At 41.2% G+C, this 24,061-nt stretch overlaps 1 protein-coding gene and 1 pseudogene across 1 annotated transcript in view; one reads left to right on the top strand and one right to left on the bottom strand.

Moving 5' to 3' along the window:
- Positions 1 to 355: 355 nt before the first annotated feature.
- DNAI3 (dynein axonemal intermediate chain 3) overlaps positions 356 to 24,061 on the top strand; it is a 70,329-nt gene continuing 46,623 nt past the window's right edge. Inside the window, exons 1-8 of the mRNA XM_036064727.2 lie at positions 356 to 458; positions 8,518 to 8,613; positions 9,024 to 9,062; positions 15,445 to 15,626; positions 16,220 to 16,324; positions 16,889 to 17,038; positions 18,426 to 18,625; positions 22,313 to 22,429. Of these exons, the coding sequence (XP_035920620.1) occupies positions 8,532 to 8,613; positions 9,024 to 9,062; positions 15,445 to 15,626; positions 16,220 to 16,324; positions 16,889 to 17,038; positions 18,426 to 18,625; positions 22,313 to 22,429 (875 nt within the window). The 5' untranslated portion in view covers positions 356 to 458; positions 8,518 to 8,531. The remainder of the gene's footprint in view (positions 459 to 8,517; positions 8,614 to 9,023; positions 9,063 to 15,444; positions 15,627 to 16,219; positions 16,325 to 16,888; positions 17,039 to 18,425; positions 18,626 to 22,312; positions 22,430 to 24,061) is intronic.
- On the bottom strand, positions 11,156 to 11,264 carry LOC118518157 (U6 spliceosomal RNA; annotated as a pseudogene).

Here is a 24,061-nt window from a genome sequence, read left to right as displayed (position 1 = left end):
ACACCCTAGAAGGATTCATCTTTGGGTACTGTTGCACTGTCGCATCTTTGGGTGCGAGGCATGGCTGTCGGTCCCGGGGTCAAGCCAAGCCACCGCCCTCTTACACACGAATGTGAAGCGCATAACTCCTTTCTGGCTAGCGGAAAACAGGACCTCGCCGCTGCTCACGTTGCGTGACGTCAGCATCACGGCAGCCAATCATAAGTGCGTTCTTGAAGGGGCGGCTAGAGAGTGGACACTGTATTGGTGGTGGTGTTTTGTCACTCTCAGCAGAGGAGCCGCCTCTTTCCTCTTAGCAACGGATGTGTCATAGCAACAGCTTGCCGGGGAGGGGCCGTTTGAGCTCTTGGGACCTGTTTTTCTGAGTGGAGAGTCAAACTTCCATCTCCAGCTCCCAGAGGAGCTTTCCCCAGGGTACGGCAAAGAGGCTTCTTTTCCCTTCAGCTTAGCAGTATCAGGTAAGGGGAGGTCTGAATGGGAAAGGAGGCTTGGAAAACAAATATTTTACTTCTTCCAACGGCATTTGGAACACGCCCTGGGCCAGCGATGTGCTTGACACAGTGAAGACTGCAAAAAACTACAAAACTTTCCCTGATTTCAAAGAATGTCCAGCCTAGCCAGGAAACAAAAATAGCAAGGAGAGAGAGCAGTTAACGACAGTCTAAGAACTGTGAGGGCCGGTACTGTGACTCGTTCACAGGTTGTACGGAGCATTGTCTAGCTCATTGCGGTGCAATGGTAGGAGCTCGGTAAATGATGGAGGGAGGGAGGGAGGGAGGGGGGATGAGAAGGGAAACAGCATGATTCTGCCACAGAGGATGGAAGAAGAAAAGATTAGCATGGGCTAACGTAGCTGGGGAGGTGACTTCAGGACTGTTACAAAAGGGCTGGAGTAGTTGAAGAGTGAAGATGAATGGGAGAACATGACATCTTTGGAAGTAAGGGCCTTGTCTGATTCCTGAGGCCGCCAGTGCCGAACTGCTGCTCAGTAATTTCTCTCTCCTTCTCCACGGTGTATGCTGCATGCTGAATGAATTCACAGCAATCGTTCAGGAAACTCTTGAGTTTGAGGCCTTCTGCCTTTGCACAGGCCTGGTATAATTACATAGAACTTGATTAGAAAGTGTCAGGGTGAACTAAGATTGTTTCCGCCTGAGTGAGAAAGTTGGGGAGGCTTCAGAGAGAAGGTCATATTGGAGATGAGCCTTGAGGAATGAGTAGGATTTAAGCAAGCAGAGAAATGTGTGCGAGGTGGGGGACAGGGGGGACCGGACTCCAGAGAGGGAGATGGGAAGGTATGTGGACTGTTTGGAGAATGATAGTAATCCTGTGAGGCTGGACTAGAACTGGAAGGGAGGATGTGGTGAGGCAGACTGTGAAGGGTGTTCAAGGTGACACTTACACATTTGGACTCTATCCTGTTTGCCAAAGTCTCATCTGCAGACCACTAGTACCAGACTGCCTTGTAGTGATTTTTAACATGCAGCGTCCCAGGCTCACCCCAACATGCAGAATCACAGTAGGTCCGGAAAGTTTGCTTTTCAGATGAGCTCCATTTCTACACTACTGGAGGAGAATGCCACTGTGGACAATCAGGACCCACATTATATTCCACAGTATACAGGGAAGTGACTTGTTAGGATCTGCATTTTAGAAAGAGAGCTCTGAAGGCCTGCCCTGTGGGTGACCGTTCTGGCTGGAACAGAGGCAGGGAGGCAAGTTAAATGTTCATAACCTAGTCAGGGGGTGGGAGGAGGAGAATCCATGGATAGAAAAAAAATTACCTGTTTCTTTTTCCAAACCCCTAATTGAGATGTATGCATTTGGTAACAAACCGCAGCAGTATTTGCAGGGCATGTGACTATCCCCAAAAGAAATTATGGTTCTTTTCATATACATTATGGATATTATAGATGTATTATTTATGCTCATCACTTCTTCAAACTCAAGGTAGTAATTAGAACCACTGCTAGGCCTTGTTACTTATGTGTTAATAAACAAGCACATGAATTATATCATGATTTAAAAAACAGCTTGAGGTGCGCCTGGGTGGCTCAGTTGATTGAGCGGCTGCCTTCAGCTCAGGTCATGATCCCAGGGTCCTGGGATCGAGCCCCGCATCGGGTTCCCTGCTCAGCAGAGAGCCTGCTTCTCCCTCTCTCTCTTTCTCTGCCTTCCTCTCTACTTACTTGTGCTCTCTATCTCTCTGTCAGATAAATAAATAAAATCTTAAAAAAAAAAACAGCTTGATAACTGTCCCCCTTATAAGCTCATGTTTTTTATTTGATGCATGGGCTTCACCAAGCTGCCAAAGGGGTTCATGGCACAAAATAGTTAGGCGCTACTGGTATGTGAGGACGTGTTGAAGGCCTGAACCAGAGGAGGCTATGGAGGGGAGGGCATGGAATTCAGGAGAAATTTCAAAGGCAGAGTGATGGGAGAGCATGGACTTAAGTAAGTAAATATCCAATCTTGGGAAGAGGTAAAAGTAGTTTGGAAGGGGAGAAACCAGAGTAGTAGACTAATGGGAAGCACTGTGGGAACAGTGCATCTCTGGAGGTGCATGCTGTGAACTTGTCAGAAGGCTGAAGCACCTAGGAGAATCTTAAAGCTTAGTCAGGGTCTTGGGGGAGATCGACCAGGAAGCAGCAGTTCTTGGAGACACATCTACCAGACTCCCAAGATGTTAGTCCTGGATCTTATTCTAAATGTCTTTTTTTAAAAAAATGGGACACAAGCATGATGAGCTTACAAATACCTGAGGAAGAGAAGAGAGGATTCTGACCACCCAGACAAGGTCAGCTAATTGAAGTACACTGGAGAAGTAATACTTTCTAAGGAAGACCCTAGGCAAAGAGAAAGTGCCAGTGCCACAGGTCTTCTCAGAATTAAAAATCTCGTGGCTGGGCGTAAGCCACACATCCACACAGGAAACAAATGAGAATGTGTAAACAGGTGTCGTGGATTACAGTGGAATAGAGTGAAGAGAGGGAGCTTAATAACCGTTTAAATCGCTGCATTATGTCAGTTATCACTGGTCACTATCCCTTCACCTGTAGTAGTTACCCTCCTGAATAATAGGAGCATCATAAAAAGATACAGTCATGAACAAGTCTTGGAAGTTAGTTTGGAACCAGGTCAGAGACAGCTCTGAATGCAGTGTCCTCAGAATCAGTGGCGTGCCGTCACAGGTTTTGGACTGTTACATGGAGGACTTACTCAGCACTTGCTTCTCTTATCACTCCTTACTGCCTTTGCTCCTAACAAGGAAGGTGAAAAATGTGTCCTTTGGTACACTGGTAGTAAAAAGATATTCTGGAATGGGTGGATTAATTTACAAAGAATATAAGTGGTTTTAATATCAAAAATATTTAAATGGAATGCTTAAATATTTATCAGTATTATAGTTCACACATTCTGTTTTGAAATTCAATCAGTTATAGTGGCTTTGAAAACCAAATGTCATACAAGCTACTGGAGGAGACTAACCCTTCTCTAGGGATAGATGAAGCATCTCTTCTGCTCTTAATAATAAGAGTTGAGAACAGGAAAAATGTGAGTATTTCAGAGACATCTTAATAAAGTGATGTCTGGGGGCGCCTGGGTGGCTCAGTCAGTTAAGCATCTACCTCTTGATTTCAGCTCCAGTCATGATCTCAGGGTGGTGGGATTGAGCCCTGTGTCCGGCTCCATGCTGGGCATAGAGCCTACTTGGGATTCTCTCCCTCTGCACCTCTCCTCCCTCCCCCCACACTCTCGCTCTCAAATAAATCTTTAAAAAAAAAAAAAATAGGGGCGCCTGGGTGGCTCAGTTGGTTAAGCGACTGCCTTCAGCTCAGGTCATGATCCTGGAGTCCCGGGATCGAGTCCCACATCGGGCTCCCTGCTCAGCAGGGAGTCTGCTTCTCCCTCTGACCCTCCCCCCTCTCATGCTCTCTGTATCTCATTCTCTCTCTCAAATAAATAAATAAAATCTTTAAAAAATAAATAAATAAATAAATAAATAAATAAATAAAATAAAATAAATAATAAATAAATAAATAAATAAATAAAGTGGTGTCTGTACTGAAAAATTCGTATGACCTTTTAGTAGGGAAAAGATTTGGAAAATATAATATAGCACATTCATTGCATGAAATATGCAATTGATTTTATGAAAAAAATCTTAGTAAGACCTGCTGTAATTTTAAAGCAACATCTTTTATTTGGGATTTGCTTTTTCAAAGAAAATCAGCGTAAAAAATAAACGGTGAATAAGTAAGTGGGTTTATTGAAATTCCATAGAGTACATTATCCATTTGATCTAGATATCTTCAATTAAAAGTGATTTATTTTCTAGACACAGGATATTGGTAGGGTTTCTATTATTTGAAGTTACTAAAATAAACTATGAAATTTTGCCTGAAACACAAATACAATGTAAAGTAGCTACTCCCAAAGTAATCATTTTCTGTTCAGTTTAGACTATATTCACCAGGCTGACCTCAGCTAATGACTTTTTATATCTATGATGCCTAGCAACTTAAATACTGTGCTTTCAATCAAGAATAATTGGGACCTCTAAAAGCCTGTAGAACAACCTGGTCTTCCTTTTTCCTTGGTCACTAGTCAACATCTTAGACACAGGGATTAATATTTGTGAAAATAGTAAGTGAGCTATTCTGGTAAGGAAGCACACGTTTAATGTTTATTCCAATTTTGTTTTCTAAAGTACTGGTGGAAAATGGACTTTGTTTTCCCCTGAATTTTGGAAATGGAACCAGATTACCCACAAATCATTTTATAGCAGCCTTTGAAAAGAACTGGGCACATGTGATTACTTTGACTATTTCTTGGGGTGACTGTGTTAGATTGATACCTATATATTCAAACTGAACACCAATGCAGCACCTCCTAATCTTTGGAAACTGTGAATATGTTAAAATATATAGCAAACAGGAATTAAGGTTGCAGATGAAATTAAAATTGCTAATCAGCTGACCATAAATAAAATAGGGAGTGTATCCTATATTATCTCGGTGGGCCCCAGTGTAATCTCAAGGGTCCTTAAAAAGTGGAAGTGGGAATAAGAAGAGAAGGTCAGAGTATATTCTGTGAGAAAGATCTAACCCACTGTTGTTGGGTTGTTTGAAGACGGAGGAAGAGGGCCCACAAGCCAAGAAATATTGGTGGCCTCGAGTACGAAAAGGCAAGGAAACAGATTCTCCCTTAGAACTCTAGAAAGAATGGAACACAGCCTTGTTGACACCTTGCTGACAGCTTGATTTTTAGCCCAGTGAGAGCCATGTCAGACTTCTGAACTACAGAACCATTAGAGAATGAATTTGTGTTAAGACACTGATTTCTGGTAATTTGTTGGAGCAGCAATAGAAAATGAAAACAAAAGACTTTGGTCAGACTGGAAATGCATAAGCTAAGAATGGCAGAAGGAAAGGGGACACCAAGGAGTCATTAATTCATTTTTTTTTTTTAGCACGTACACTGTGCCAGTTCCGGAGTTTACTGCCTACTGTATGGTCTAACTTCACATGCCTTCAATTGAATTTTTGACTTTCCCTTTCAAGTCTGCTCTTTCCCTGGGATCCCCATCTCAATAAATAGCAACCCCATGCTTTCAAGTCCTTAGGTAAAACCTGTTGAAGTCCTCCTTGGTCCTGTTTTTTCTGTCAGACCCTACATCCAAGTCGTCAGCAAATCCTATCACCTGGGCTTAAACAGCATATGCAGACTCCAGCCACTTTTTCCGTTCCACACTCACCTCCCCCTTGGACTACTGAATGTCTCCCAGCTGGATTCCCTGCTTCAGCTCTTTCCTCGCTGCAGCCTTCACTACACTAGCCATAGGGAGTCAGATCAAGTCAAGTAACTCCTCAGCTCAAAACCATCCAATGGCTCCCCCCTCCTTCAGAGTAAAAGCCCACGTCCTTACACGTGACCTAGCCCCCTTGTGGCATATTATATGCTCATCCGCAAACGATTTTATTCCCAACTCTTACCTCCCTTCCCTGCACAAGGATCATACATTCCCAACCACTGCCAAGGAAGCAGACGTTCCTCCCCCATTAGCAGGACTGACCAAGTGATTTGCTTGGGCCTATGGAATATAAGCAGAAAGGACAGGATGCCCGAGCCACGGAGAAGACAGAGGAGGCATTACACAGTTCTGGTAGCTCTCTCGCTTTTTACTCCGCCACGAAAGTGGGGGCTGTCAAATAGGGGCTGCTTCTCCAGCCTGAGTCCCAGAATAAGGCCTGAAGCAGCAGCCCACTCACAATCACAATACAGAACATAAGAAGAAATAAACATTGGTTGTTGTATGTTACTGAGATCTGCGGGACATTTATTACCCTAGCAGAGCTGACTAATATATGCCCTCATCAGCTCTCTGACCAACTTCATCTCCTAGTCCCCCATTCACTCTGCTCCAGCCATCATGACCTTCCTGCTGTTCTCTTAAATGTGCCAAGCATATTCCTGCCCCGGAACTGTCTGCCTCCCCTCTAGAATGTAAGCTCTAGCAGGGCAAGGCTTTTGCCTGTTTTGTTCACTGCTGTATTCCTAACAGCTAGGACAGCCTCTGGTGCCTCAAAATTGCTCAGTAAATATTTGTGGAATGACTAGTGGTGGTGGTGGTGGTGAAGGTACGTGTGTATATGGGGGTAGGGCGAGTCCAGCTGGTGCCCAGAGTGTTTTGAGTGTTTTAAGTCAAATGCAGCTGAAATAGAATATGGAGAGGGGTACATTGATAACGAATTTTCTGAGAAAAGGACTAGGTCCAAGATTTGAAATTATACTAAGGCTGAGAGGAGGGCTGGAGGATGCTTGACAGGCAGGAAAGTTGGGTCAGAGTCATTCATTGCAGGATATTTAAAAAGGAGAAATTCCCAAATGTCAGAATCATAAAATGCTGAATAAATCATAAAATCCTACCTTTCTAGGTAAAGACAATGATTTTAAATAATTTCATTTGTAATGAAACACAGTGAACAGTTACCACTGAAAGCCAAGGGACAGTCTTGTACAAAGATTACAAGTGTGAGCACTAGGGCCAGACTGGGTGGGCTCACACCCTGACTCTACCACTCACACTTTGTGTATCCCCTCATGCAAGGTTCCTGGCCTCTGTTTTCACCATATAAAATGGGGATGAGGATAAAAATATTCATAAAATGCTTATCTAAAAGGGTAGCTCCAATTAAATAAAAAATACATGTGAAGTACTTAGGACTGTGTCTGGCACATAGTAAACACTCGACAAACATGAGCTATCATTATTACCTTTGGAAAAAATACATGTGAAAAATCTGAAGTAAAAAATGTAGATCACAAATACACCCCCCACACACTTTGGTCCAGATTTAGTAATCAAGGGATGAAGCATAAAATGAAAGTCAGGATATTCTGACTGTGGACTATGAAATAATTTTCAATCTATATTGGGTTATTAAAATGAGGCAACCAGGGGCGTCTGGGTGGCACAATCGTTTGAGCGTCTGACTCTTGGTTTTGGCTCAGGTCGTGATCTCAGGGTGGTGAGATCGAGCCCCACATCAGGCTCTGCACTCAGTGCAGAGTCTGCTTGAGATTCTGTCTCTCCCTCTCCCTCTGTCCCTACCCTCGTGCTTTCTCTCTCTCAAATAAATAAATCTTTTTAAAAAAATGAGGCAACCAGTCTGTCATGACTGAGTTGAGGACGATACTTTATTTCATGAAATCATCACAACCATCTTGTGAGGTAGGTTTGATTATTATCGTCCCCCTTAAACATGAATAAACTGAGACTCCGAAGGTATATAATTTGCCAAGCATCACTCAGCTGGTAAAAGGCAGAGTCTATTTTTCAACCTTGCTGCTCAGACGCCTGAAATCACACTCCTAACCCTCTAACAAGATGAGAGAGGGGTGACCATGGAGATGACAAGGACTCGATGTGATAGCAAATGACCTCAGCCAAAACCGATGAACAGTTCCACAGAAAACTTTTGGAGGCACTCTCTGACAGCACAAATAAGGACACAGTGGTTACATGTACACATGCTAGGACACAAGTACTATTTAAATTATGTTAACTTTAAAAATTATGTACGTATATGCATGTTCTGGGCCTGTGCCTGCCTGTGGACGTCCAGCCTGTCTTTGTTGCCGGAGCAGCTACTGGGGAGCTGGGCATGGGGCAGCAGACAGCAACTCCCTGGGATGGGAACAGCCCCAAGAGGCTGGGGATCCAGTGTCCTCTGGCCTGCTTCCACGGCGGGCCCTATGGCTGAAACCTCAAAGGGTTGGCAGGTGGCTTCTGTGTGCTTCAGCTGAAAGGCTCCACCGAAATGGTAAGATCTTATCAGTACAATTGTTGTTGGGATAAACCTTTGGTCACAGAACACCCATTCTATGAAGACACATGTCGCCGTAACCAAAGGCACGGCTTAGAAAACATATTCTTATGTTTTGCTAAATGATAATGCTTATTATTTGAAACTGTAACACAGAATTTACTAATGACATTCTCTCTTTATGCAGCCTAAGTCAGAACCATGGCTCCAAAATCTCAAAAACAAAAGAGCTCAGCTGGCCAAAAAAAACCAAAATGGGGCAAAACCAAACAAACGTTACCTGGTAGGATTGTCTTTTCATTAACGGGATTTTTATGGATCTAGTATTTGTATCTATATTAGCCACCAAAATGACTGTGGTTTAATGTATCAAATAATGAAATAGTTTTGATGTCATAAAGTCAACCACATGTGGAATTTAAAGTATGGAGATTTATTCTTATTTTTGATTCATTTCATTATAATACCTGTTAAATGTCATATAATGAATGCCATAGCAAATGTATCACTAAGAGAGAATTGTGTGAAAAAAGGTAATTATTCAAATTCTATTTAATCATGCATAAAATAGTTTAAATCTTCATTGTATATTTGTTTATGTTTTGTGCTTTGAGGCTGGTAAAAGACTGTAATAAACTATAATGCTTATTTGATTCAAAAATGTAAATGTGACATCATTTTATTATATTCTAGATAGGGAAGAAACAGAACCTATAAATATGGAGAGCATGGGTAAGTGGAAATGTAATTTAGAATTTATGACCCCAGTTTTATAATATTTTAATATGCAATAAGCAAACAAAAATACAAATTGAAGTGATTGATCAAGATGTACATGGGCTAAAATTACATTATATCATTTAGAATATAAAGTGAAAAATTTTGAAAAAAGAATAAAAAGAGTGGAAGAGAGAATTTCAAACTGAGAAATAGACTTGAACCAAGCAGTCTCTCACAAATCTAACAGGGTATGGTTATGAAAGAGACTAGAAAGTTAGTCTGCAAGTTATTACTTTCATTAGAATAATATTTTTAAGACTCTGGCTTGTGGGCAATATTTATCTGTACCTCATGGTAAGATTCAAGTATTTCAAGTAAAGAGGCTAATTTTTAAGCAAATAAACTAGAACTTAGACAACCAAGTTAATGTTGCTCCTACTTTTAGAGGCTAAATAATCTTATGCCAACAGGATCTTTTGTTTTGGTTGTTGAAACTTTCCTCTTAGATTGGACTTAAGTGATGCCCTTCATGTTTAGAGACAGAGGGGAAACAGTGAGGGTTGGGGAAGAGGAAGATCTAAAAGCCTTGTAGGCTGTTGTAAGGGCTCTGACTTTGAGTCATGTAGGATGGAGGTTACTCAAGTGGTATTTAAGCAGAGGAGTGATGGGATCTGACTTGGTTTGAAAGTGTCACCCTGGCTACCTAGCTGAGAACATCAGGGACAGAAGTAGAGACCAGGCAGAAAGCTGTTGCAGGAACCTAGGAAAGAGAAGGTGGTGGCTTGGGCCAGGGTGGTAGAGGGGTAGTGGGGATGGCAGGAGGATGTCAGCTGACAGTAAATGGCACTGGACAGGGCACACTGCCCAATAAATACTTTATTGAATTAATGAATATACCACTCAAAAACTTGAAAGTCCTCTTTCACACCTTTCTCCCTTCAACACCTCCCCATCCCCAATGAAACCATTCCACCTCTAAAATATATCCCATCCACTTCACCTTATGTCCACATCTGCAACCTTAGTCCAGACCTCCACACCTCTCATCTGGGTTGGTTCCTTAGCCCCCAGCTGGTATCACTGCTTCCACTCACTCTCCTTCAATCTATTCTGCATACCACCTGGTCATGTGTCTTTCCTGCTTAAACTCTCTCAGGGCTTTACTTTGCCATTATACCAGTCCTGGTTCTGCCTTCCTTTCTTTCTCTCTCTCTGTCTCTGTCTCTCACCTCTCTCCCCGCCCCCCCCACCCCAACCTAGAGCCCACTGGCCTTGCTTAACACAGAGCACATCAAAGTTATTCCTGCCTCAGGGCCTTTGCTCTTGCTACTCCTGATACCTGGATAGAGCTTCCCCCAGATCTTTATGTATCTATCTCTTTTTCAACATTCAGATCTAGACTCCAATCCCACCTCTGCAAGAGGACTTCCTTGACCTCTCCTTCACCTAGTATCATTTTATTGCCTTCATAGCACTTACCCTAATTCTGAAATTAAAGTACAGTCAATTCTTGTTTTTCTTGGAAGTTCTATACAGTTGCAGCAAACACTGAATTAGCAAATATTGAGCTATTTTTCCTAGGGTAAATACAGAGTTAGGTTCCTTTGAGCCTCTGGTCACAACATTTTCATTAGCCAATCAATACATAAACTTGTTTTATGTGTGTTTCTGTTTAAAGACACCTTATTTAATATATATTGTTAATTCATTAACATTGAACTCATGGCCAATGGCACTATAACTCATGTCTAAACGATGCTTTTCTAAGACCCGTATTTTCTCCATAAGGCACATCCCAGCCTTCTTGCATTTAGGAATGCTAGATAGCACTTCGGCACTATGCTTGGGGGCCATTTTAACTGGCAAAATCACCAACGGATAAAGTACAAAAATGTGAAAACTGTGGCACTAAATAGTGGGAAGGACACTTGTTTACAGTTTGAGGGCTGATACAAGATGGAGAGCATCACCTTGTTTGACCTCAGCTGGGAACGTGCCCATTGGGCACCTCAAACTTTTTGCCACCGTAAGCATGGCCACTGATGATGGTAAAAGCACCGTGACTACTGATGTTGGGGTTATACATTTTTGTATTGTTTTGTTTTTTAAATATGGAATGCTTCACAAATCTGTGTGTCACCCTTGCACAGGGGGGGCATGCTAATCTTCTCTGTATCGTCCCAATCTTCGTATATGTGCTGCCAAAGCGAGCACAGGGTTACAAATAAGTTTTAGCAAGTGAATCTGCAAATACAAAATCCATGAATAATGAAGATTGTATTTATTTCTTTATGCATTTATAATCTATTTTCACACACACCTGGCTGGCCGTTGTGCACACTCACTCTCACTCACACACGCACATGCACACGTGTACTCCCGGAGAACAGAAACTCCCTTGTACACCACTGTACTCCAATGCCTAGAAGAGATCTTGACACATAATAAGCACTCAGCAAATATTTGTTGATTGATTTGTTGAATAAATGAATGAAAAAATGGCTTTCCCTATTCTTCTCGTCTAAAGAGACCACCACCACTCCCACTCTCCTTAGTTCTAAGTTCTACCTTTCACCCTGTTTTCTCCAAGTAGCACTTGTGATGATTTGTACTTCTGTATTTCTGAGTATATTTGTCTGTTTAATGTCTGTCTCCCCACTCTAGATAATCTAACCCTAGTACCAGCGCCATGATTTTACATAGTAATTGCTCAATAAGTATGTCTTGACTAAATGTGTTGACTGGCAAGAAAATCCATGAACCTGAGAATGGGGCCTGATGGAGATATTTCTGCAGAAAGTAAATGGGATGAAAAATAGATGCCTATTTATTTAAGGAGAAAAAAACCCAAAGCCTCAGGATGTTGTAGTGAGACTTGAAAGTAGGTGTTGATTGGGCGCCTGGGTGGCTCAGTTGGTTAAGCAACTGCCTTCGGCTCAGGTCATGATTCTGGAGTCCTGGGATCAAGTCCCACATCGGGTTCCCTGCTCAGCAGGGAGTCTGCTTCTCCCTCTGGCCCTCCCCCCTCTCATGTGCTCTCTCTCTCTCTCATTCTCATTCTCTCAAATAAATAAATAAAACTTTAAAAAAAAAAAAAAAAGAAAGTAGGTGTTGATTTACCTAATACTAGAACATCTCTCCTCTACCCCCCAGACCTTCCAGGGCAACATTAGGACCCCTCTGACTTCCTTGCTGTGGGGTCCTGACATTGTCAACTGTTACTCAGGGCTTGTGGCTCATGCCCCAGAGAACTGGGATTCCCTTTCCTTCCAAGAACCAAGGGAACGACAAACTAACTAAGAAACTGTTGCTTAAGGGTCTAAAGGGCAATGTCTAGAGGTTTCTAGAAAATAGATGTAATTTTTACATTTAGCTAACATACATGGAGCAACACCTTTGTGCCAGGCACACTTCTCTCATCTGTTTATCTCTGTGAAGTAGGCAGTATTATGGCCATGACATAGATGGAGGTTCTGTGACTCCCAAAATTAAATAATTTACCCAAATTCTAAGTCATGTTTTAATACAGGTTAGAGTATCCGTGGTGTATTAATTGCCTATTGCTGCAAATTACCACACACTTCGTGGCTTAAAACACTTAAAAATTAAATGGTTTATTATCTTGCAATTTTGGAAACCAGGAGTCTGACATTACTTTCATTGGGTCAAAGTCAAGGTATTAACAGGGCTGGTTCCTTCTGGAGGCTTTAAGGGGAGGATCCACTTCCTTACCTTTTTCAGCTAAAGGCTCTCTGCATTCATGGACTCTTGGCACTTTCCTCTATTTTCAAGGCCAGCAGTGTAGTATTTTCTAATCTTTCTCTCTTTGACTTCTGCCACTTTGTCACATCTCCTTCCTTGACTTCGGCCCTCCTGCCTTCCTCTTACAAGGACCATTGTGGTTACCTTGGGCCCTGATCTCGCCATCTCAAGTTCCCTAACTTTGTCACATCTGCAAGTCTCTTTTGTCATATAAGGTAACTTATTCACAGGTTTCAGGGATTAGGACATGGACACCTTCAGGGGGACTCTATTCTGTTTACCACAAGTGATTAGCAGCACAGGCTTGGGAATTAGACCTGGCTCAATTCATAATTCTGCCACTTAATGACAGTGTGGTCACAAATGACTTCACCTCTCTGAGCCTCTGCTTCCTCGTCTGAAAAACAAGGTAGCGAGACTACCTCATGAGATTATTGCAGGTTAAGTTAGATAGTACGCGCACACTTCCTTACATGGAGCCATCACAAAGACGGTTCACGCTAACTGTTGTTACTATTTTTAAAAGATATTATAAAGACATAGACCAATGAGTGAGAATGAAGAATCCCAAAGTAGGCTCACATATATATGGTCAATGGATTTTCAAAAAAGTGCAAAGGCAGTTCAGTGGAGAAAGGACAGTCTTTTCAACAAATGATGCTGGAACAATTTTATATCTATATGCAAAAAAAAAATGAATTTCAATCTATACTTCACATCATATACAAAAATTAACTCAAAATGATCATAAACCTTAATATAAAACCAACTATTATAAAACTTCTGGAAGAAAACATAGGAAAAAATCTTTTTGACCTTGGATTAGGCAAAGATTTCCTAGATACAATACCCAAAGTCATAAATCTTAAGAAATCTTTGCTTAATCGATCTTTTCTTTTATGGAATACCAGTCAGAAATGTAAAGGAATGAACCATGTGTTACATGCAACAACATGAATGAATCTCAAAATAATTATGCTGAGTGAAAGAAGACAAACAAACAGAAAGAATACAAACTGTGTAATTGCATTTATAAATAGTCCATAAAAGGTGAACTAAGCTATAGTAATAGAAAGCAGATCAGTGGTTGCCTAGGGGTGCGGGAGGGGTTCAGGGAGGAAGGGACAGGAGGAAACTTTGGGGGATTATGGGTGTGTTCTTTACCTCAATTGTGGTGATGGCTTCATGGGTATATGCATATATTTATCAAATTGTACACTTTAAATATATACAGTTTATTGTTTGCCAATTATATCTCAATAAAACTGCTTTAAAAAAGGAAATAGCAACCAAAATGTAAAAAAAAAAAAAAAAAAAGGTACAGATGAAATACATAGGAGTTATTTAAATTAGCTCTGTTTCAAAATGCAGGGCAATCAGGGCACCTGGGTGGCTCAGTCGGTTAAGCGTCTGCCTTCGGCTCAGGTCATGATCCCAGGGTCCTGGGATCGAATCCCACATCGGGCTTCCCTTGCTCAGCAGAGAGCCTGCTTCTCCCTCTCCCTCTGCCTGCCGCTTCCCCTGCTAGTGCTTGCGCTCTCTCGCTCTCTCTCTCTGTCAAATAAATAAATAAATAAAATCTTCTAAAAAATTATTTTAAAAAATGCAGGGCAACTGATGTATATTGAGGGCTCTGGTCTGTAGGGCACGGGACTCTTCCTTGTACACACAGTAAGATTGTGAGGAGTGAGTTATGTACAGCTTGAGTCTGTCTGTGGCTCCTGCTCTATCAGCTGCCAGGTCAGTAACTGCCACTGACTGCATCCTGTGGAGTGTAATCTGTCACCTCCCGACCACGTGTGAGGAAGGAGCAGGACCCTCTCCTGTGCTCTGCTGTGTCCACACATTAGAAGGAAAGTATAGCATGGTAGTAAGAGTGCAGGGATCTTAGTTTGGATCCTAGCTCCCCCATTTCCAACTCCCAAGGAGAGAAAAATGGCAGTTTGTCCCTAATTTATGAACAACTTGTATTCCAAATGTTTATTATGCCAACTGACTGCAATTTGGAATATATTTCCACATATACTCAGCGTTATGCATATGGTCATTAACCCTGCCCCCAAATTACCTGAATAATTGTGTCATAGAGCCACTAGGGTGGGGGGGGCGTAAATATTTCTGTAGGAAAATAAGCCCCAAATTCCACTCTGAGAGGCCACATGCACTTCTCCACTTGCTAGCACATCTGTTGAGCAGTAAGAGAAAAGATGTCAGGACGTCTAGGCGTATAGGGTCTGGAGAAGAAGAGAGTGGACTCCGGGACCTTGGGAGGGAGAGTTGCGGGAGGAAGTTTTGGGGGTAGATGCAGAGCTGAGACTGGGACTGTGGAAGCTGGTGGTGATAAAAAGGATAAGAAAATGAGAAGACAGCTTGAGATAGAGGAAATAGAGCACCCTCTTAATAGAGGCTCTCTCTTGAGAGGTAGTATTACAGATAATTGTTATTTTCTTCCTTTTTCCTTTTTTTGACATTTTCTGTAATGGATATACTTACTTTAAAAATAAGAACAATGATTTTTAAAGCCTTTTAAAATTTTAACCAAGACAATTATTTAAAGCGAACAATTGCCTGTTTCCTCTTAATATTTTAAGTGGTTTTATTTAATGTCCAAATTCTACTTTGCCTTCCCCAGGTCATCCAGAAATTTATCCTTTAGTATTAACTACCCAGACCCAGGAAATATTTAACTGCCGAATAGACGAAGATATCACAGATGAACAACCTTATAAACTTATCAAAAAAGAAGATATTTTTGCAGACTTTCAGAACAGAGCTGCAGTATCTGATTTCTATCCAGTCAAAAAAGTTATCCAGGTAAGTATAACATCCCTCTTTATTTTTTAGTCCTGCCTCAAGAGGTTTCTGGTACATAATAACAAAGGCAGAGAGACTGTTGAGTTCAAATCTGTGGCATTCCCCCCACCCCCGACCCCCGGCCCCAGTTACGTTGGACAAATGCTAGCTTGCCCACACCTCCTTTGGAATCCTGCTTGATAATCCTCTGTGAAAAGTCACCTATCAGTGACTGATTCTTACTTCACACCCAGAAAAGCTTATCCTTGCCCACTTTCAATTAGAATAGGAATCTACTCTTATTTTCCCATAATGCTTTAATTTTTTAATTCATAATTTTGGTCTGATTTGTCTCCAAACATGCTACTGAGCACCAACATCAAATAAAAGGAATGCTTCTTTTTTTCCTGTTAGAAATAAAACTGCGTAGTAAATTTCCCTAGACCTACTGAATTTTAAGAGCTTTGTTAATAGAACAATTTTACAACCTGGGATTATGAGCCATAGATTAGCACTATGGTGGTTATCTTTTATGATTGATTAGAAAAATATCAATTTTGTATCTGAATAAACTGAAAGAAAACTGACCTTCTCTTTTGATTATATTCCTATAGGAATATCCTGGAGATGAGCTTCTGGTTGTTTATGACAAAGACTTCAAATATGGACTTAACTTTTATCTTATTGGAACTGAAGAGGGCAAAGAAAACTATTTAAATGTAAGCAGATGGCAAGTCCTTGCATTTTGTTGATTGTCGGAGGGAAGGAATACCTCTGGGGGAGACCTATACATGGTTTTGATTATTCTTGTTCAGTTCTCTTTCCCTGGGACCTAGACCAGGTTCTGGCACTTAGAGTAGGTAAGAGATGAGCTAAATCAAACACCTCAGAGTAACAGATACTCTACTTATTTGCCTTTTATTGTCCCAATGAGAGTAGAAACAATAAATCAGGAGTAGTATTGCTCTTGGCCACTCTTTGTCCCATACTCCTGGTTCTCCTCTTGCCATCTCCATGACTTTGGGTAAGTTACTGAACCACTTGTCTGCAAAATGGTGGCACCAATAGTATCTATTTCTGGGGCTGTTGTAAAAATTAAATGGGCTTTTTTTTTTTTTTCATTTTGCTTAGTTTCCTTCTCCTAGTTGAAAAACATGAACCAAGAATAAAGAAAATAGGAAGTGCTTAATTTATACAAACATAAAGTTTATTGCGAAATATTCACATGCAGCTATAACTTACTTTTGGTCATATATTTTAGAGTGCTATTTATTTTACTCTAGTCCCCAGAAGTACCAGAAGAACAGGAAGAATATAAAGAGCATATTCCAGAAGATGTATACATTTATAAGCCACCTATCTCTAAACCATGGGTTTCTTTGGGCAGTGAAAAAGAAATTGCAGAAGAATTGGTTAAGGAATCTACAAAGCAGGTCAGAGGCGTGGATATGATCTTCATTGTGCTTACCTCTCTATAATGCTGAACAACACTGATTCCTGAGGGATCTGTAAGGTTTGCTGTTTGCCAATGGGGATGTGGTATTTCCTTTGATAGAAGAATGGTCATTGTTTGGGGTATTTGAGTATTAAGGGTAGAACTGTATTCCCCAAAAGAGATATGTTGAAGTCCTAATACCCAGTATCTCAGAAGGTGACCCTATTAGGAAATGGGTGTCACTAATCCAATATGACTGGTGTCCTTATAAAAAGATGGCCATGCAAAGACACACAGACATAGGGAGAACACCATGTGAAGAAGGAAGCAGAAATAGGAGTGATGGATCTACAAGCCAGGGAACAGCAAGGATTGCTGGCTGTCACCAGAAGCTAGGAGAGAGGCAAGGAACGGATTCTCCCTGAGAGCCCTTACAAGGAACAAACCCTTCAACACCTTGATCTCAGACTTCATTCCTGTTGTTTTAAGCCACCCAGGCTGTGGCCCTTGGTTACAGCAGCCAGAGGAACCTGACACAGTGGCATCCCAAGAGCAGCCCCTGAGAAGAAGATTTGTATGTGAGTGATTTATTATGAAAGTGCACCATAGAAGAGTAGGAAAAGCAGCAGGACAGGGACATAGCAGAAGTCCTACAAGGATGCAATCTCAGGCAAAAGGCCAGTAGAGAAAAGGCTTTAGCTTGAACCCCTAGGAGAACTCTGGAGTGTAAATGACACCTGCGTTGTCCCAAAGAGAAGCAAAGGAGATGGGCTTACACATATCTCCCACCAGTCCAACACTGGTGAGTGCCAGTCACTTCCTATTCTTTTTACCTTTGTACCAAAGTGCTCCCAGGTAGCTAGAGCAGTGCTCTGCAGAAGAGCAGTGGGGGGTGGCCCTGAAAATGGAAAGCACACAGAGCTGGAGGTATAGTATAGCAAAGTATAGAAAGAGATTTGAGGGCCACCTGGGTGGCTTAGTTGGTTAAGCACCTGCCTTTGGCTCAGGTCATGATCTCAGGGTCCTGGGATAGAGCCCCGCGTCTGGCTCCCTGCCCAGCGGGGAGGCTGTGTCTCCCTCTGCCTCTGCTTGTGCTCTCTCTCATTCTCTCTCTCTCAAATAAATAAATTTTTGAAGGAAGGAAGGAAGGAAGGAAGGAAGGAAGGAAGGAAGGAAGGAAGGAAGGAAGGAAGGAAGGAAGGAAGGAAGGAAAGAAAGAAAGAAAGAAAGAAAGAAAGAAAGAAAGAAAGAAAGAAAGAAAGAAAGAAAGAAAGAAAAGAAAGAAAGATTTGAGAGGATCTGAGCAGAGCACCAGTATTGTCTACCAAACATCCACTTTTCCATGGACTTGATTCTGTTACTTTTACTGCTCACATGTGTTGCAGATTACATATATGATTTCTCGAAAACGAAGTGAGTTTGGAGCGCCAATTAAGTTCAGTGACCAAAATGCTTCCAGTGTAAAAGATGCCTATATTGAATGTACAGCCTACCCAGATAGACAGTTTGCCCTTAAGCAACTTGAGAAAGATGTTGGCATGCAAGTAGTCCCCAAAGTCAAGGACACAAGCACCCAAACAAGATGGTAAGTATGCGATGGGGTTGTATATTTTCAAAGGCAATTACAGTAAAATCTAGCAACATCCATGCTTATTTTGAAAGATCTTTATAATAAATAGAAATGGATTGACAATGACGACATAGATCTTCACAGAGCAATTCAGGCAGATCTAATTATACTCAACAATACCTTTTAAAATCTCAATAGGAAAATAAATAAACATAAATAAATAAAATCTCAATAGGAGAAGGAGAGACGAGCCTGTAAGAGTGTAAACACTATGACGGAGGACAATATTGATGCTGTCAATAAGCACACTCCTGCTTTCAGAGCAGGGGCCCTGCGGTCTCTCGCCTTTGCCTCCTAACCACTCTATTCCACCACCCAAGTGATCATTCTCCCATATCAAAGCAGATTGTGTTAGGCCACTGCCTAAATCTCCTCTTTGGCTCCGCACGGCATCCAGAGCCCTTAGGATGGCATGAGATCCTCCTCCTTCCATGACAAGGCATTGTCTGCCACTCCAGCCTTGGCACCCCGTTCTGAAACAAGCTCTTGTGCTCCAGCCCCATGGGCTGTTTCCAGCTTCCAGAATGTCTGCTTTTCCACATCTTCCTGCCTCTGCCCATGCTGCTCCTCTTACATTAGCCTACAGTTGGGCCACATCATCTAACACAAACCTACTTTATAATAAAGGGTTGAATATCTCATGTAATTTATTAAATACTGAAAGTGAAAAACAGGATGGTTGTGTGGGTACAGGATGATTGTCGTGAATGGATTGTTCACCCTCATGATCGTGTGGCTGCCTGGGAGCTCTGGCCCCCCACTGCCCAGCATCATGAGAGAAGATCATACAGCAGATCACTAGCCCAGGACGATTCCAAATCCAAAATTCAAAGTACAGTTTCTACTGAATGCATATTGCTTTCACTCCGTGCTGAAGTAAAAAAATCGCAAGTGGAAGCATCATCAGTTGGGGGCCATCTATAAAAGCGATAACCCCCGTTGCTATCTACCCCCTTACTCTATTTCTCTTCATGTTATTATCATCACTTGATATGTGTTGGTCATTGTCATTCTTCTCTCACCTCTGCGCCCACCCTGCCTTAAAATTTAAGCTCTATGACACAGGAACTTTGTCTATTTTGTTTATTTCCACATCCTCAACTCCTAGGATATTTCCTGACATACATTTATGAAATGGAGGAAGGAAGGGGGAAGAGATGGTTGGAGTTAAAGAAGAATGCACAGAACAGATGACTGACTTGATTTCACAGTGTCAAGAGAGGGCTATGAAATATGCAGTGACCAGGAGAATCAGGAATCAGCAGTGTGGAGTGAAATATAAAACATGCTTTTCAAATCTATGTAAACCAACAAGTCAAAAACCATAAAAATGCAGTGATAAAGTCAGGGCACATACACATCAATCAATACCAGGGGTCGGAATAAGAAATAGGTCAGAAACAAGGGAGGCAGATGAATAGGCCAGAATTAAGGAAGGTAAAAAAGAAAGACAGGATCAGTAGTCAAGTCTGGACAGAGAATCAGGACACCAGAGATCCACAAATACCAAGAAGTGAGGTTGAGACAGGAGGGAGAGAGGTGAGACATTAGTACCAAAGACACTTAAACTTTGAGACAAATTTCTAAGCCAAGCCAGCCAGAGACTTTTCCTATGTTCCTGCCAGGGTGCGGAAAAGTAACAAGAATGAGTCAGCCAGGATAGACTTGGCAGGTAGACTCAGAAGAGGACAGGGAACTTCCAACAACAGGAACCCAAACCAGAAGACTCTAGATTTAGTAGCTTCTCAATGAATGCTGACTCATACCAAGTGACAGTTGTATCTATATAGATGGAGTGAAAGATGAGAAGTAAGTGAGGGTCTTGACCCAAGAGATGAAAACAAAATATATGAATCAAAAGGTTCAAATCTAGGATGCTGGGAGAACGCTGGTACTCCTTACCAAGATCAGGAAATCAGGAAAGGTAGCTAGTCTGGGGTGGAGAGGCTGACAGATAACAATTGTGGTGGAAGTTAAAAAAAAAAAAAAAAATCAAAGGTGAGGTTCAAAGAGGACGACAGTGAAAGCAAATGTTCACTGTGTTCTTCCCACACACTAGGCATTCTTCTAAGCACTTGGCATGCAGCAACTCAATTCTCACAACTGCCCTCTGAGGTAGGCACTATCCCCATTTTACAAATAAAGAAACTGAGGCAAAGCCAGGTTAAAAATGAAAGCTCAATGTTTGGAACATAATTTAAATCTGAAGCAATAACAAATAGATCTGCTAAGAAATACCAAAACAAATCACATTGAAAAAATAAGAGTGATTTAGTCATGTTGCTTCATGGATGAAACCCATAGGTGCCATGTAATTTCTTACTTAATCCTACCTAGAGGATACTAATGTGTGCTAAAAATTAAGAGGTGAAGCTAAGATTTGAACCCAAGTCTCTCTGGTTCCAATACCAACATTCTTTCTTTCCAGCACTCTGCTTTATGCTACGGATACTGGGCTACTTAGGAGAAAAAAGCATGAATTCTTTATTAAACATAAAACTCTCTTTATGCTTTGTTTCATTACTCTTCACTTAATATATTTGCCTCTCACAGAGACATTTTACTAACATTTATCCAACACAGATTAAATACAACCTAATATTTTTTTGAGCACTTACAGTGGGCTAGGCACTGTTTTAAAAGCTTTGCATGTATTAACGCATTCAATTTACAATGACTCTAGGAGCCAGCTACTTTGAGAATTTCATTTAAAGATGAATAAACAGACACAGAGAGGTTAAATAATTAGCTTGGGGTCACAAGGCTTGTTAGTGATAAAATCAGGCTTCAAAACCAGGCAGTGTGTCACCAGAGTACACACTCTTAATGACTGTGACACATGACCTTTCTATAGCCCCCTACCCTAAGATCAAGGAGCTCACCCGGTCTAGCGGGGGAGAGTGCCAATGCCCAAATGCAACAGGATATATTCAAGGGTGCAGGTGAGCACTGAGGGCAGACTGGATGGAATAAGCTTTCTCTCAGAGATCACGTTGCCATCACTGCTGAAATGTAAATTGTTTTTAGTTTTGTATATAGAGAGCAGAGTTTCTCAGTCTCAACCCTACTGACATTTTGGGCTGGATAATCCTCTTTTATGGAAGGCCGTCTTGTACGTTGTAGGGTATTAAACAGCATCCCTGGATTCTACTCACTATATGCCGGTAGCACATTCCAGTTGTGATAGCCAAAAATGTTCCTGGATGTGGCCAAAAGTTCCCAGGGTGTGGGGGTGGGGTAGGATTGCACTGGTTAAGAAACATTGATTTAATGAAATGAAGAGCAAGAGAATGACGAACAAATGTGGCAAAGTGTTAATAGCGGATGAATCTGGGTGAAGAGTGTATGAGAGTTCCTTAGATCCTTCTTACAAATTTTCTGTAAGTTAAAAATATCTAAATAAAAATTTTAAAAAATAAGAACTTCTTGATTATGTTGGAAACAAATACATAAATACTCAAAGTATTTCAAAAAGGCAGTTAATATCAATTATCTAGGATAAAGAAAAAATTCAATATATAGAATTTAAATAAAAAATAGTATCTTATTACTGTTACAGAAAGAAACCTTTGACCTGTCACAAGCTATATTTACTTTCCTTTGTTCTAATTTTTGGTATTTGATTTTCTTTTAATATATTAGGACATATCCCAAAAATGCCATTACACAATATTATCCAAGAGAATTATCAGAGGAGGAAAAAGAGACATTTGGACAATCAAAGCCTTTGAGTGACTTTCTTAACAACACATGTATAAGGTAAGAACTGTCTATTAAATTTTTAAAATAAAACAAAATGTGTATGTGTACCTATAGTGATAGGTCTTAAAAAGCAACTCGGTCCATGGTGTCTAGTTAGAGAGTATGAAGAGTTATCAGATATGCATGACCATGTGACAACATTCTCAGTCTTTCCTTCTATTGCCAGGCAACATCCTAGACCTCCCAAGCTAGGGCCACACCAGTGTTCACCTGCGAGACGTATGCAGTTGAGTGTGTGAGGATGTTTTCCTAATGGCAAATTAACATCTATTTACCCTGGTTCTTTTATTTAAGTCTTTCTTCTCCACTCCCTACTCCCCTTCTTAGCTTCATTAACTTGTATAAGATTGCAAAGATGAGGATGCAGGGGATGTGGAAGATGATCATGATGATGATGATCTTTGTAAATGATAACCTGAATTCGATTCACATGTACCTTTGTACATCTTATCCCTTGCCACTAATTCCTGTGTTGCTGCCACTCTTACTGAATCTGAGAGTTGTCTTCAGAAACAACCCCCCCCCCCCACACACACACACACACAGACACTGTTAATAGGACCCTGGGGTTTCTAAACCAGAGAAGAGCTTGACAAGGTCTCATCCAGTCAACATCAGAGTTCAGAGAAGTGGAGCCAGTGATGGACAGGTCTGCCAGGTGTACCCTGTAGGTTGGTTTCCATGTCTTTCCAAAATTAAAAATTTTTTGGTCGAATTCATACATAGCCCATATTAAGTTTTTGCATTTTTAAGAAAACACCATTAATTCTTTGAGACTTTTAAATATCCTGAAAATTCCAACAACTCTCGAAAGTTGTTACTCATGTCTGGGGGGAATCTGGTTCAAAAATTCACCAGAGATGCAAAGAGAGTGCATTAAACTAGATAAAATACTTTATGTATGTATAGTTTTGTTTACTCCAGGTCAAGGCTTCTTGTGAAGTTTAGTAAAACGTAGAACAAAGATAGATGTTCCATCAATGCCTGATGACTAACAGCTGTTCAACAGCTGTCCCTTGCTGACTTGTCATACTTTAGCTAGCTTGCCTGCTATTTCCCTGTGCCAGCCACCAGAATGACTATGGAATCAAAGCTTGGAGAGCGGAGGGGACACAGTGGCTGTTAACAAAGAGCCAGAAACCTAGAGGCGGGAACACAGTCTCTCCTCACAGGATTTCCGTACTAGTTGGTCTCTGGAGAAGATATTAAACATGCAGAAAAACTGTATATCTCATGGCAAGGGTAGGGGACACACTACAAGGCAGAATTCCATGAAACCTCCAGAAATTGCCAGAGGTTCAATGTTTTAAAAAGGGGGTTGCAGTTTTGTGGACTCTGCTGGTTGATTAGGGGAAATGAAAATCAGGTGAGTACTTCGGACTTTGAAGCAAGCCTCATTTTTTTTTGTTATTGTATCTTTTTAAAATTTTTTTTATTGTTATGTTAATCACCATACATTACATCATTAGTTTTAGATGTAGTGTTCCATGATTCATTGTTTGTGCATAACACCCAGTGCTCCATGCAGAACATGCCCTCTTTAATACCCATCACCAAGGCCTCATTTTCTTGTCTGTTTGGTGACAAATGTATTTCTGTTTAGGCTACAAAACTAAACAACAAAAACAG

This window comes from Halichoerus grypus, chromosome 5, assembly GCF_964656455.1.
Source record: "Halichoerus grypus chromosome 5, mHalGry1.hap1.1, whole genome shotgun sequence".
NCBI lineage: Eukaryota > Metazoa > Chordata > Mammalia > Carnivora > Phocidae > Halichoerus > Halichoerus grypus.
Note: the sequence above shows the minus strand (reverse complement) of the source record. Positions and strands in the feature narration are given on the sequence as shown.